This window comes from Aedes albopictus, chromosome 3, assembly GCF_035046485.1.
Source record: "Aedes albopictus strain Foshan chromosome 3, AalbF5, whole genome shotgun sequence".
Taxonomy (NCBI): domain Eukaryota; kingdom Metazoa; phylum Arthropoda; class Insecta; order Diptera; family Culicidae; genus Aedes; species Aedes albopictus.
Window position 1 is genome coordinate 78,561,166 of NC_085138.1, and position 15,338 is coordinate 78,576,503.

At 40.9% G+C, this 15,338-nt stretch overlaps 1 protein-coding gene across 1 annotated transcript; it reads right to left on the reverse strand.

The window, feature by feature from the left end:
• Window positions 1-1,108: 1,108 nt before the first annotated feature.
• Window positions 1,109-13,309, reverse strand: LOC134289507 (protein spartin). Its single transcript, XM_062855388.1, has 3 exons — window positions 13,125-13,309; window positions 2,720-3,357; window positions 1,109-2,664 (listed from the first exon to the last, which is right to left on the reverse strand). The coding sequence occupies exons 2-3, from the start codon at window positions 3,338-3,340 to the stop codon at window positions 1,531-1,533; spliced, it is 1,755 nt and encodes a 584-aa protein (XP_062711372.1). The 5' UTR covers window positions 3,341-3,357; window positions 13,125-13,309; the 3' UTR covers window positions 1,109-1,530.
• Window positions 13,310-15,338: the final 2,029 nt, after the last annotated feature.

The window sequence follows — 15,338 nt, forward strand, 5'->3', positions numbered from 1 at the left end:
TGGGATTGTTATGGCCTTCACTGGTTTTTATTGTTGATAACAAAATACACTGAAAAAAAAATCATTCGAACAAGAAAAAGTTTTTGTTAGAAAAACTTTTTTTCCTTAAAAGTGCCCATCTTGTGATGTATGGACGGTTGGTAGGGAACATAATTACCTGTCTTGAGACAAAATTTCATCAAAATCAAAAATGGTGTTTTTTTTTAAATCAACTTTGAATTTTTAGAAATAATTTTTTTCAGTGTAGGGCTCATTTTGGATTTTTTCAGTATTTTTTTCTTAAAATTTGACTTATTTTGTGATAATCACCCATACAACACTTTTTTGTAGGAGTAGTCATTTTTTGATTAAAAACATTTTTAAAAAATCCATAAAAAAAAAGTTTAGCCCTTTTCAAAAGTCAGTCGAGAAAACAAAATTAGAAAAATGAGTATGCAAAGTGGCTTATCTGGGCAAGGTCTACACACCAAGAAAGTTTCGTTGTAATCTGAGAGGGTGCTGCCAACATTTGTTCGAGTTGGCGCGAAATCCGTCAAAAGTGTAATTTGGACAATTGCACATTAGAACTCTAAACATTATCAGTGAGCGAAATTTGGACCCGCGCGAAATTAGGGCACCCCACGGTAACTATTTTAGGTGAAAATAGTTACTATTGTTCGTGCAGTTGAAAATCGGAATTTTTGACACGCGAAAATCTGTTTTTCTCCTCAACCGTGTGTCGGACGTACGTCGGGCACAGTGCGCTGGATAGAGGGCCAGGTCCGCTGTCCAGCGCACTATGTCCGATGTTAGGTTTCACGTATCGATTTTGAGAAAATTCGATTGTAGGGTGTGGGGAATCTTCGGGTTTCAACCGCGACGACAATATAGTGACCTGACATTGAAAAAAGAAACTTTTTAGTGACCAACCCAAAAAACTGACTAAGTTACTAAAAAGTGATTTGTTACCAGCCCGTATTTTATTCCATTTTAAGATTTGATTCTCAAAATAAGCGTGCATGTCAAGCGCCAATATAATGCCAATAAAGAAGTTGCGACGAGGATGAGGTCATTCCTATTGATTTCTGTTTAATTGGGGAATTGCGAACATTAGAAGATACATCAACAATTTCAGTTATATGTATCATGTTTATTTCCAGAGTACAAATATGACGAGTACAAATGCAAAAACCTTCTGAACCATTTGACGAACACTGACATTCATGGTGAAAAAATAAATGGATGCCTTAACATACGTTAAATGGTTCAGAACTATGCAACTCTAACATGCATAACGTTGTATTATATGTTTAGCAAACCATTATTTCAAGCCGTTATATTACCTTATAATGCATTTTCAAAATATCTGAGATTCCTAATATCAATGCTATCTTCATTCTTTCAAACATTTTTGTCGTGACTTTATTATTGAGATTCGTAGCCCATGGAAGTAAAACAGCCAATTTCAATCAACTATAATTAAATTATTGTACAAGAGAAGCCAACTGCATTGATCACATTCAAATGGCCCAAAACTATCCAGAAACCCTATTAGAACTTTTCCCCTTTCTGCACCTCCTTGGCCAACTCGGACAAATCTGGATACAAAACCGCCGCCGGCACTACTCGCTGTTGCGACGTTACGACCCCATTAGATGGCCCCTCTCCTGCCTCATTGTCCACCTCGGGAATCGACGGTCTATAACCGGCCACCAGTGCTTTGCCGGCATTCTTGGCCGTCCGCTTGGCAATCCCCTTCGGCGTCATGTAGTTCATGTTGTGGCTCACGTTGATCACGTTTCCGACCGTATCCAGTGAACTTCCCACCACCTGTCCGGCATCCGGTCCGTATTTGTGCTGCACGATTTGCACAGTGCTGTTACTCAGGCTACCTCCCAGGATGGATGCGGACTTCTCCAACCCGGCGTAGACGGTTCCGAAACCTTCAACGGCCCCGGCGCAGATAGTTAGCGCTCCTTGGACCTTCTCCGAAGCGTCTTCTTGGCTGATCCCGGTGCTGTACGATAGGAGATCCGAACCGTGCTTCTGGATGTGCGGGGCTAGGAATCGTCCCAGAGCCATGGTGGCGCATCCGACTTTTCCCGCCACGTAGCTGGTAACGTTTACTGCTGTGCCGGTCACGGACTTGGCTATTTCGATGCCCGTTTTGACGTTGCTTGGCACTTGTGCTGGACCCTCTTCTGGGGTTTTGCGGATCTTCGAAATGAGATATGGTGTGCTGTAGGAGATGAACTCGCCTGTTTTCTCGGCGCCTTTCACCAAGCCCTTGGATACGTAGAATGCCCCCTTGATGATGTTTGCCGAGACGGTGGCGCTTGTGCTCCGCTTCTCTCTAGGAATGCCAAACCGAACGGCTCCGCCTTGGCTGACAATACCGTGGAGGAAAGCGATGAATATTTCCAACACAATTTCATCCGCTTCCTGGGGGACCACCAATCCGATGGTTCGGCCATACTCCGAGGTCAAATCCGGAATAATAAATGCACCGTATTCTGTGCGATAGCAAGGAGACACCCCTGGGATAAGTGGGTAAATGAAGGACGGATCGATTCCGCGTTGCTCTTCCACAGGGCTAACGACCACAAAGCCTTCTTGGGCCTCCACAGCTTGGTCCAATGGTTCTTCGGCGTTTTCGATCCGGGTAGAAGCCGACGTTGGGATGACCTGAAATTAGAAGCAAAAGTTAATCATGATCTACTGTGCAGTGTGCCCTACTTACCTGCAGAAACACCGTACTCTCCAACTTCTTAACGTCGTCCTTCTCGATTCGCACAATCCGTAGCGTAGAGTCGTCCAGCGTCCTCGAAACAACTCCGTCCGGTTCGATGTAGTACATTTTAACCCCGTCGCAGGAGAACAACAATTCCAAAATATTTGGACCCCCAACCTGTTCGTTACTGCACTGCATCTCACGTAGCGCCTGAGCCAGTTCGTTGTACGTCCTGGGTCTCAAGTTATCACCTCCCCCGACAGCACCAGCAGCTGCTGCTGCACCAGCCTCTCCATTCTTCGCCGCTTCCGCTTCCTGTTGGTCCATCTGGCTGCCAATCTGGCCAATCCGTTGCAGCACTTCCCCGCGGGTACACTTCATCTTGTGGATCATCTTGACCGCCTTGTTCCAGCTTTCGTCCTTTTGGAAGTTGTCCGGAATTTCCACCGGAATGGCCAGCGCTTCGTCGATGGTCCGTATTCCATTCTTGTAGTCCTGCAGGGCCAAATCGGGTCGCTCGCGTTCCTCCAGCTTGATGGCACGCTCGATTATGCGGTACGCTTCATCGTGGGCCGCCTTGATGCTGGCGAACGTTCGCGCCCACTGCTTTTCCGGCGAGCTGCTGAACATGGTTTGGGTTGTTGGTTCTGAAATGGAGCGATGGGATAATTGAAAGTGATTAGTGAACGCTGTAAACCGCGTGATGTGATTACGCAAATTTAATGTAGGCGGACGTGAAGAGAGAACACGGAATGTTGACCACCGGAACACTGCTAGTGAAAGAAATCATTTATTATATTTGACTAAGCCTTTGACCTTTTTTTCTAACTTTTAAGCTAGACCTAGACAGAGCACGGTGTCTGCGATAAAAAATATTATCGAAAAATAGTTATTAATGCAAAAAGTTGCATAACGATGATTTTTTTCAGCACGAATCGTACATCCAACGAGCTATGATGTGGAGAACAAGTTTCGAAAGGTAAACACGTATACTGCATGTAACAATCGAGAGTAAACGGGGGCAGATGTCCTAAATTAAATTAAGTTTTATCGTTATATGGTCTTCTACAAAGTTGTTGTTTACGGTATCAACTACTATTTTTTCAATTATGAGCCAAATCAAACTCTTCAAACCAGCGTGCTGAATGAGAGACTGAAGGTAATCCAATTTCCCATATATTTGGACTGAAGATCCCATTAACTCATTAGCGCCTGGGCCAACTCAGTTTTAAATCGATTAGCTGAAATTTTCATAAATTGTTCTTTTCATTCAAAGGCACGATTCTAGAGGGTGCCCAGTGGAATTTGGCAACTTTTGTTTCTCGCCATACAAATGTGGACCGGTCTATTCAGCACCCAGGCGTAGGTCGTAATTTGCTGTACCTTTGAGGTAACGTAACACCCGCTTGGCTTCGTTCCAAACCGCTGTTGTTGGTTTCGTGGGCCTTCGTGGCGTAAGGTTAGCGGCGCCAGTCGTCTAGGTGTTTCGTAAGCCTCGGAGTGTAGGTTCAATGCCCGCTTCAGTCGGAGAAAACTTTTCGTCAATTCTTCACTTGGCCACCGGATGTTATGTGTGGTGTGCTTTGTTTCATGTTTGTAATGTTTCAGTATGTGCAGCCTCCTCAACAAACATTTTTTCTGTATGAGAGTGGAACAAACCACTCTTAAGCAAACTTTAGCTTAAGAAACTACAATTCAGCTAGTTCTGCTACTTGGGTCTGGTTGAAGACGGCGTTAATTGTATTTTAGTAACGCGCCGTCCGAGGTTGAAATCCCATGCCTTTCAATACTGCGTCAATAGTGCCAGTCACACGATGCATATATTATTGATCAATAGTTTGCCGTTTTATGGAAACATTGAATGAATAATATGAATGAATAATAAAATAAATTGATATCAATCATTCAACTTTTCCCCTGTCTTCCGTTTGATCAAACACGCAGCAATATTTCGCCTCCATAGCGCATTTTACTTAAAATTTCTCTACAATATTTCCCCACCTCCAAAAATTTTACATCAATCCTCTCGAAGATTGCTCAAACCATGAGTCAAATTATTCCATGGATCAATTGATTGGTTCAATATTTCCCCTCCACATCAACCTATCATCCTTTCAATGCAGCAGCACGTGAACGAGAGCATCATCATTGCAGAACATTCTGACGTGTTGCCATATTTTGTTTTAATTTAAATAAATATCTTTTGAACTGTATTATACAAAAATACATACGAAAAAGAAAACTGAATTCAGATGTAATAAATCATCGAACCAAAGAAACAATTTATGCAGAAGTATATTTTTCCCAAGATTTTTTATTTAAATGTAATGAATCCAACGATTACAATGCGTTAGTGATAATAAACAGTAGTTCACAACTTTTTTTGTGAAACCTTATAAGTCGGTTGGTGTCCCACCGAACTTTGCTAAAAAAAAATACTGGTGCACTAGCGGTCTCTAACACCAGTTAATTAATAATTCGTGGAGCGGACCTGGTGTGATGGTTAAATCACGTAACTATCACGCCGATAACCTGGGATCGAATCCCACTCCCGACAAATTTGCAAAGTGTGAATTGGGGTTTTAAATTAAGAAAAATGTATTAGTTTTTTGGTTTTATACGAAAGAGCACCTTTTTCTGAACCACTATGATTTTTTTCAGATTTTTTGAACTTTATTTTGGTACCTAAAATCAATTTCAAATAGATTTTTCGAAATCACCTTTTGACAGCTGAGCAACTGCTTGACAGCTCCGCCCAGTACAAAATGCGACGAGGGGTGATTCGACAAATCGCTCCCATACAAACTTCAAACTGATTTTTAAATAGGTTCCCGAGCACCAAAATTCATGAAAATTTGGATTTCGGCTCAGTTTTGCATGCAGATTCTGAATATGTAATTATCTCAACACCGCTAAAGATGCCAATTCTTCCTTCGTAAGGGAAATAAAGCGTGGGTCCCGAGATGAACTAGCCTAAGGCTAAAAATCTCGTTAATACTGATAAAAAAATAATTAATAGTTTGCACATTATGGTGGTTTACTTGCGTTGCCTATAAATTAGAAATACCCCCTTCTGACAAATAACACTCTTCAGTAGTAATTTTGTGTAATGTCGAAATATAAAGGTAATTCAGCAAGACGGCGCTGAAGGTGTTTCGAGTCCCATCCCATGGGTTGTCCAAAAATATTTCGTAATAAAAAATAGGGTATTGGTTCCTTTATTAAGCATGTGGCTCCCATTTTCATCCCACGAAAAACAAAGGATTGAAGCGCTGTTTGTTTTGTTTCTTATTTTTGTATTTTTTTATGGAAGTGAGCACCCATGAAAACAAAAAGAACGGAGTCAATCGGTGCCGTAATCGCTTGTTTTCGAATAGGATGAAAATGGGAGCATGAGATTAATGATGGCACACATACCCTATGTAATGTGTTTGAATATGTAAAATTGGAAAGCTTAGAAGAAGAAATAATGTTTTCTCTTCACATTTATTAAAAAAAAAAAACAAAACAAAATATGACAGAAATGCATTGTATACATTATCTTCCGCATTATTGGCATTGGGATCGGTAGGACTGAAAATCAACCGCGCACCCATCGACGACGCATTGATTCAATAAAAGGCAGGGGGCCAGCAAAAGGCAAAATCCCCGTAGCTCACAACAAAAACACGTTCAAAATTGTTTGTGCTGAAAATTGACGCATTACACAATTTCTTACTGATTTATTTGCTATCTCCGCGTTGTCGTGTAATTTCGAACCACAGACAAACAGACGTAACTCTTAGAGGAAATCCATCAAAAACTTTTGCCCGGTGTCATTTTCGTGAGCACACTGCCACCTGGGCCCTGTAGCATAATCGGGCTAATAATATTAGCTACTAGCTGTCCCGGCAAACTTTGTCTTGCCGTCTTGTGGTGGTTTGACAACTGTTGAGCTCAAAATAGCACCGCACTCTAGATTGGTTTCATTTCAATCGTGTTGATTTTCTTCCCAGCTCACGAAAATCAGTAATTTCACAATTTTCCTACTTATAAACACAGCCACCATGAATACGAATCAAACCATGCAAGAGTCATCCTGATCGGTCTACCCGTTCTTGAGTTGTGTTGCCTCAAAGGAACTTCTAACTCATTTTTATATATATAGACAAGTTACAAGTTACAAGTACTAATATTACAAGTGCTAATAATTTGTGTTGCATAAAGGCTCAATTTTCCACTAATATTATTAGCACTTGTAATATTAGTGACCATGAAAATACAAGTTGTTTTGGTTCATTTACCTGTCAAAATTCATCCGACAGTTCACTATTAATTTGAAATGGCAGTTGATGTTTGTTTATATTCTGCATTTTCCGCGTAACATCCGGAAATAACTTCATTTATTCCGAAGTTTTGCATTCTTTATACGATAGATGAAGAAAAGCATGTGCTGTTTGGATAATTTTCGGCCGCTCTGACGAAATAAATGCAAGTACCTATATTTTTAGTAAAATGTCTAAAAGATTTAATAGTACTGGTTGAAAAACAATGTATAAAGATGTAGCAACATGTATTATGCTTCTTGTTAAAATCCGAAGTGATCTGGGATGCAAAAATTTAGCTTTTACCTACTTTTATATGTCGCAACTCGATTCGACTTAGTGTATGTATATTGTAGCTCTTGATTAGCTTAATGATGCGCAATACAAGCAATTGATTCAAATTTATTTCGCACCTGCAACTTTACCTGTGCTTATGCAATGACCATAATATGTAATTTTACCAAGAACCTCTTATCAAAGATGGGTATTGGAAACTTTGGAGAACTTGAGAGACTCAGCAGAAATTATATTTTGGATACAAAGTGTATTTTTCTCTTCAATGAGTTTCGAATACATACCGTCAAATTTAATCGTCGAAAACTGGAATTAAGGTTGACATGTTAGATAATTAATATCTTTTGAGTTCATCAAAATAGTAAATCGATATATTCAAAACTAAATATGACTTCTGCAACACTTCAAATCTAACTTGTAAATTATTTTACAAGACCTTTGAGACTTGTAATCAAAATTACAAGTCATAGCTAATATTTTATACTTGTAGTTTGTTTATGCAACATACACTTGTAAATTCTACTAATAATATTAGTCCAACCGACTTGTAGTATTGGACTTGTAACTTGTACTTGTAGTATTTTTATGCAACAGAAAATTAGAAGTTACAAGCTACAAGACTAATATTATTAGTAAAATTTTCATTATGCTACAGGCCCCTGTTGGTAGAACCGCGCGCGACACTGTCGGCCATGATGGATTTCGATTTGACGTTTTGCTGACACGCACACAAATTGCTTGTAATTTTCGTTTGCATCATTCAGCAACGTGTACACTGGCAAACGTCAAAGCGATCGAACACTAGCGCATCTGGTGGAACGATCGCGCAAATCAAATGAAATTTGAATTGATCGTTAAGTGCATGTGCCAAGCCGTTTTGAAGAGTGCTACGTCTGTTTGTCTGTGTTCGAACGATTGCACGCCAAAATTTTGGTAACCTTTTGCTAGTTTTACACCACAGACAAACTGACGTAACACTCTTCAAAACGGCTTGGCACATGCACTTAACGATCAATTCAAATTTTATTTGATTTGCGCGATCGTTCCACCAGATGCGCTAGTGTTCGATCGCTTCGACGTTTGCCAGTGTACACGTTGCTGAATGATGCAAACGAAAATTACAAGCAATTTGTGTAGTAGTGTGCGTGTCAGCAAAACGTCAAATCGAAATCCATCATGGCCGACAGTGTTGCGCGCGGTTCTACCAACAGGTGGCAGTGTGCTCACGAAAATGACACCGGGCAAAAGTTTTTGATGGATTTCCTCTAAGAGTTACGTCTGTTTGTCTGTGGAATAAGCAAGCGAAATATCGAAATTTGCACTTTTCTAATGATCAAGTCTATTATATTTACAAAGCAAAAACGTGACGTTTTATTTCTAGAAATTTGCTTTCAAAGCATTCCATAAAATTCAATTGAACTGGCCACCATGAACGCCGTCAACCACGCGCTGAACGTTGGTGAATTCCTATCTCTTCCTCACTGATGGAATGGTCTTCGCTCAATCTGCTGACTCTTTTGCACTGCTGGATTGATCGAATCAAACAAGTCGAGAGGAATGTTTGACGCACGCTCCCGTCAGAATACCCATTTTTTCATTGCTATCTCTGTCGCTCTTCAAGAGGCTCCATTTAAAAATACCCATTTTCAAGTTGGGCGGCCTTGATGATCTAGATGGTTTGGTCAAACTAGATGATTGTGGTGGTTGGATCGGTTGGATCAATCTTTCGGAGGGGAAATATTGAGGATATGATCACCAACCTCAATCCTCGCTTTTGCAGGTTGGTCAGTATTTACATCAAGATTCAACATTATGGTCCACTGCACGAATTTATTCTGGCCTGCTTACTCTCACACGAAATTTGATGTTTGAGCGGTGTCGGCACCTCCAAAACGTCAAATTTTCTGTGAGAGTAAGCAGGCCAGCATAAATTCGTGCAGTGGACCATCATCCATGTTTTCCTCAATAAAAATACATTTACTAATATTTCCATCAAATTGTGTTTCTTGATGAAGTTGAAGGAAAGATTGAACCTCTTGGTTGAATCAACTTATTGATAAGTGTAAATGGCACTAATCCGCTGTTTCCATACCCATGCAGCCTACTTGAGCCCGAGAGACTCCACTTGAAGCGGCACATGCTAGTCGGATCACCCCTGAGGCTGCTTTATTAAAATCTCCTCCTGCAGAACGCCATACAGGTACGCGGTCTTGACGTCGACGTGCTTGACGATCATCCGCTGCTTGCTCGCAATTGCTAGCACGGTACGGAATGTGATTTGTTTCACCACCGGTGCGAACACTTGATCGTAATCCGTTCCGTACTTTTGAAAAAAAACCCCTGTGCGACCAACCTGGCCTTGTATCACACGGTCTTCCCAGTTTCGTCCAGCTTACACTTGTACACCCAATTACATCCAATCACGTTGCGTTGTTGGGGTGCTGTAGTGGGGGTCTATAGACGTCGTCTTGGGAATCTCGTGTGGAATCTTAAACTTGCTCGACAGTTTGTCCACAATCGTACAATCAAATTGCAACTTGTTCATCGTCGTTGTGGGACTCACCTTGTAGGTCACTAATGGTGCCTTCTTTCACGATCTTGTCTTTTTCGTCGAGCTCCAGAAATCGCACGTCACTGCTGTGTGGCATGTAGAGGTGTTTAGCAAACGATAGACTTTGTTGTCAGACGCGTATCCAACGAAGATCATTTTGATTGCCTTCTCTTCAAACTTTTTCCTCTTGTGGCGGGATCCGTAGGCGCTGCAGCTGCATCCAAACACCTTCAGATGCTGCAAATTTGGTTTCTCACCGAACCAGATCTCGTAGGGAGTCGATCCGATCGCTGATGATGGCAGCCGATTCTCGATGTACGCCGCAGTGTTCACAGCCTCTGTCCAAAAACGACGATGGAAATCAGCATCCAACAGCATACATAGTTCCATTTTGTTTAAGGACAGACTTGTTAGAACCCCAAAATGGCCGCCACAATTGCCGACTTTGGTACCTACTCACGATTTCGAAAGCATAAATCTCTTCGTAAACAAAACCAGCGTGCCTGTTCTTTTTATTTAAAGCTTGTTACAAGTGAGCAAGAGCAGAATAATAAAATGCACTGTTTTTTTTTTACTCTGTATTAACGAGATTTTTAGCCCTAGGCTAGTTCATCTCGGGACCCACGCTTTACTTCCCTTCCGAAGGAAGAACTCACATTTTGCGAGTTTGTCGGGAGTGGGATTCGATCCCAGGTCCTCGGCGTGATAGTCAAGTGTTCTAACCATCACACCAGGTCCGCTCCACCAAAAATGCACTGTTGTTTGAAGCTCGTGTGTTGAGATTTGTGCGTCTGAAGTTCTGATGCACTGTTGAAGCGGGATTTTAAAACGTTCTGTTTCTTCTTCAGTCACGCCGTTCTGTTGTGAAACGTACCCAGCGGTGAATTCAGTCTTGATTTCCTCTTCTGCGTAGAACGTGGTAAATACATAGCAACGGCATGATGTTGCCAAAATTAAATTTGCACAGATTGCTTCGATGCTTCAACATTCCTTGCACTCCTCCTTTAGCTGTTCAGTTTCACAGATCCTGACAATCAACCGGTGCAGAAAGATGGCCAACTTTGCTTGGCCCATCTTGATGAGTTCAGCTGCGCTACCATCCTTACCAGCTGCTTCGTTGGTCTTGAACTGGTGAATGGTGATGACATCCTTAACCCTCGAGCGATCGCGCCGTTGTATTTTGTACAACACATTGAAAAAATCTCGCTTTTTGTATTCAGCATTGACGTGGTGGTGGCCAATCGCGCGAGTTGTGGAAGGTCAACTGTTCTTCCGTGTTAACAAATTGAGAGATGAAAATTGTGAAAAAAAAAATCACGTTCGGGTGGGATTCAAACTCACGACTCCGTGTTTGCTAGGACGGCGCTTTGACTAACTAAAGCACAAAAGAAGTAACAATTGTGCTAAATAGAATGCAAAACTGATTCCGAAGCCACACCATGTACTTCTTTTTCACGAATCCATCTCTTTTTCGGCTTAGATGACAATCCACAACGCATTCGCGTTTGTACCCACTAAGTACAAGCTAATCCCGGGAGATACGTACAGCATCAAACCTGCAAAAATTCAAACCTGTTGTGAAATTGACTGAATAATAGCACAAAAAACCCAAAATAGGTCCTCCTGCCCAAAAGGTCCCATCTCCTATGATAGTTTTGTCTTTTAACAAATTAAAATGCATCTGCACCACAATTTGTTTCACAGGAGCCTAGAATTCTTGAAAATATAATTAACGCAATGGCTATCTTTTCAAGCGTTATCAACAGGTGATAGCATAACAGTAAAGAAATGGAATCCACTCATACATTTCAAAACGAATAAAAACAGAGAGGGTGTTGTACGATAAAACTAAAACCAAGCAAACAGTGTGCAGTGAACACACTGAGAGAGTGATACAAAATCCAGTCAGTTCATTTGCGACCAACTCGAGAATGACACATTGAAATTTGATAGTTGCTAGTCATACATATGGAATCAGGTTTGGCAGCATTTTTCATTAACATTTAGTCAGAGGCCAAACAAATGCACACATTTTTTTATTAAGAAACATCACTTCACAGAATGTCAACAATATTCTGATGTTCCAAAGCTCAAAAATAATCTATGACTCTGTGCTCATTAGTATGGGACACGCTTGTATGGAAAAAATAAATCCTCGCTCCAGTCGACTTTTTAGATCCCATTTAGGTCCCATATGAACTGTACAAAATTTCAGCGCAATCGGTGAAACTATAATTTAGCGCAAGCGGTTCAAAGTTTTCATAGGATTTACTATGGGAAAAGTTACACTTTCAAACAAAAAATCCCAGAGGTCGCCCTTTGTCTCCTTAATTAAAATCGATCAACGCTTCCTGTAGAAATAACATTGATGAAACTTTCCTTCGAAAACCGCAAAACGATTGGGTGCTTGTGGAAAAACTTATTGATTTATTACCGATCAGTGATCCAACGAACGGCTTTTTGTTTTGTTTTATCAGCAGCACTGCTGCTGCCGTTGCTGCATGGGGCGGCGGGAGGCATCACCACCACCCCCAGAAACAGCAGCAGCCAAGCCAAGGCAGCAGCTACAGTGCTGCTAATAAAACAAAACAAAAAGCCGCTCGTTGGATCACTAATCGGTAATAAATCAATAACTTTTTCCACAAGCATCCAATCGTTTTGCGGTCTTCGAAGGAAAGTTTTAAAAATGATTTTTCTACAAGGAGCATTGATCGATTTGAATTAAGGGGACAAAGGGCGACCTCTGGGATTTTTTATCTGAAAGTGTAACTTTTCCCATAGTAAATACTTTGAAAACTTTGAACCGCTTGCGCTAAATTATAGTTTCACCGATTGCGCTGAAATTTTACACAGTTCATATGGGACCTAAATGGAATCGAAAAAGTCGACTGGAGCGAGAATTTGATGTTTGTCCCATACTAGTGCTCATATTTACTCATAGTCTGATGCAATCAACCGGCAAGAGCGTCGGATGATGTTTATTATTTTTAGAGCGCTTGAACTTTGTACTTTTCTTCCAATGACGTGTCGTGAGCAATCGTCACGAATGTTCGCGATTAAAATTCAGCGACCACTAATCGTCGCGGAAAGTGCACTTATTAACTACCAAACCCTCCAATGGCGTGATGCATTTCGAACCAAAATATACCTCGACTAAACTGGGAGAATGTCGTGGTATATACCACGGCACATATCAAAAAGAAGCCACTGTTCAAGGACGATTTCCAATAGTAAGGAATTTTTAATGGTCGCCAATTATACTCACCGTTTCTTTCCAATCACTTCACAGCAATCAGTATGAGATTCTCGAGGAGATTCCAAATCGATTAATCCTTAAAACAGTAAACACTTTTCACCACACCATAGCTTTGTTTTTATCTACGTACGAACGCCTAACGAAACAACACGACCTGCTCCGTCGAACGATGGAACGAATCTGAAATGAACTCAAACATTAGTTTTTGGTTCTCTCGCTCTCTATACAAACGGATAGATGTGATGGTGTAGTGTGATGTGGATGCAAGGGAGAATCGTATAAAATCTTTCAGGGAGATAAAATGTGCGAAGAAAAAAAAATCTAATATATAAGTTACACGATAACTTCATTAGTTTTTATAATGTATCGAGAGGATTTGTCCCTGTTTTGTAACTGTTAATCCTCTATTTCTCATGACTGCTTTAGAGCACCAATTTTTGACGAACTCGAGACAAACGATTCGGAGCCGTGGAATGAAAAGGGTTAACCTCACAAAACAACTTGTTAGCGTTATGTTTCATTTTATAGTATTGTCTACAAATAAACTTAACAACATGGAAAACGATTAATCTGAACGACTTTATGATTTTAGGTTTGACAGCTATAGTGATCAAAAGTTCTCTCGTTCTCATACGTGGTCGCTCTTGAACACCATCGATTTTCGATAATATTGAGACAATAGTTCTATTTGATGATTATGATAATAGATATGTGTGCAGCAGATTGCAAAATGGTTATATTTTCAGCATGAGTCGTAAATTTATCTAACGAAAAATCAGTAATGACCTTTTCTAGCTACACAAGCATCAGGAAGAACCACGTGCGAGCATCCATGCTCGTTAGAGTAGTTTTTTTTTTTTTGTTCAATCCGGGAGGCTAAGGTGTTGTGTTGTAGTTGTCATCAACAATCGATCTCTCCATGTACATCTAGTACGCTGTTCATTACCGTTTCCGTTATAGTAGGCTTAGGGATTGGACAGTTAGGAACACTTTGAATCAATCAATTAATTCTGTTCCCAACAATCAACCAGACGACTTCTACGCTCTCGTCTCGTCTTCTCAAACAGCTGTGCATGGGCAGAAATGAGACATTTCAGCAGCTCCTTCTACATCTAAATTTCAGAGCGAATTGGAATATTGAAACCACCTTGATTCGGATTAGAGCAGAGCAGCTCAGTGGATGCGTTGCGTTGCGTTGCGTTGTAACGGAGTAATTCGTAGATTGCATACTGAAAGTTGTCATGTTAAAACTTTAATACTCCTATTCTAATTGCTTATGGAATGCTGTTTAGGAAGAAACAGCTATCCAATCAGAGGTTGAAGTAAAAAAGACATGAAAACCTTCACTGCCGGCCACGCCCATCTTCTCCGTTACAAGGAAAGGTCGGAAAGGATGTGATGATATGACACCTACTTTATGAAAGGCCAGCGACTCACCGGCGCCCCCATAGGTGTCAAGGAGTTGGATATTAGGAATGGGTTGATTGGAGATTCACTATAAGCGAGTGATACGGCAAAATTCAGATTGCGTAAGTGTATTTGAGTTGATCATGTAGATGTGTTGATGTGAGTGTAAGTGATTTTTTTAACACCAACGTTGGGAGTGACATAGCTAAGAAATTTGTCACTCCATGGGCCTTTTTGCTTCCGGGATGGGGCACAGGCATTTGGACCATGTGTCCAGGCTAACAAGCCTAGGCTTAAGCGCCATTGATCGCTCTCTGAAACGATAAGAAACACGTTATGTGGATGGGAAGGGACAATAGGGAAGGGATGATACGATGATATCTATTTATCGAGATGCCAGCGACTCACCGACGCTCTCGTAAATAGAAAGGAGAAGGGATTTTGGTACGGGAAAGGACGGGTATGATTAAATTATGGGACTGAATTGTTATGAAATTCATTTAGTGTAGTTATTTTGAAATATATTATTTGAACATATGATCTATTTGAGGATAAAAAGGGACATTACAGTTGACTCTCTACATCTCGATATTGAAGGGACCATAGAGATAGGGAGAGATCGAACTCAAGAACCAATTTGTAATGCACACTAGATTGAAAAAACGTCCGTAACTAGGAAAAACCGTCAACAAACAGATGTCACTTTGGCTTCCCAGAATGTTTTGCACTTAAGAAACGAGATCTAGCAACCTGTACCGTATGCGTGATAATGTTTGCACCATCGTACAAATAAGGTACCCATATCACCTGTACACA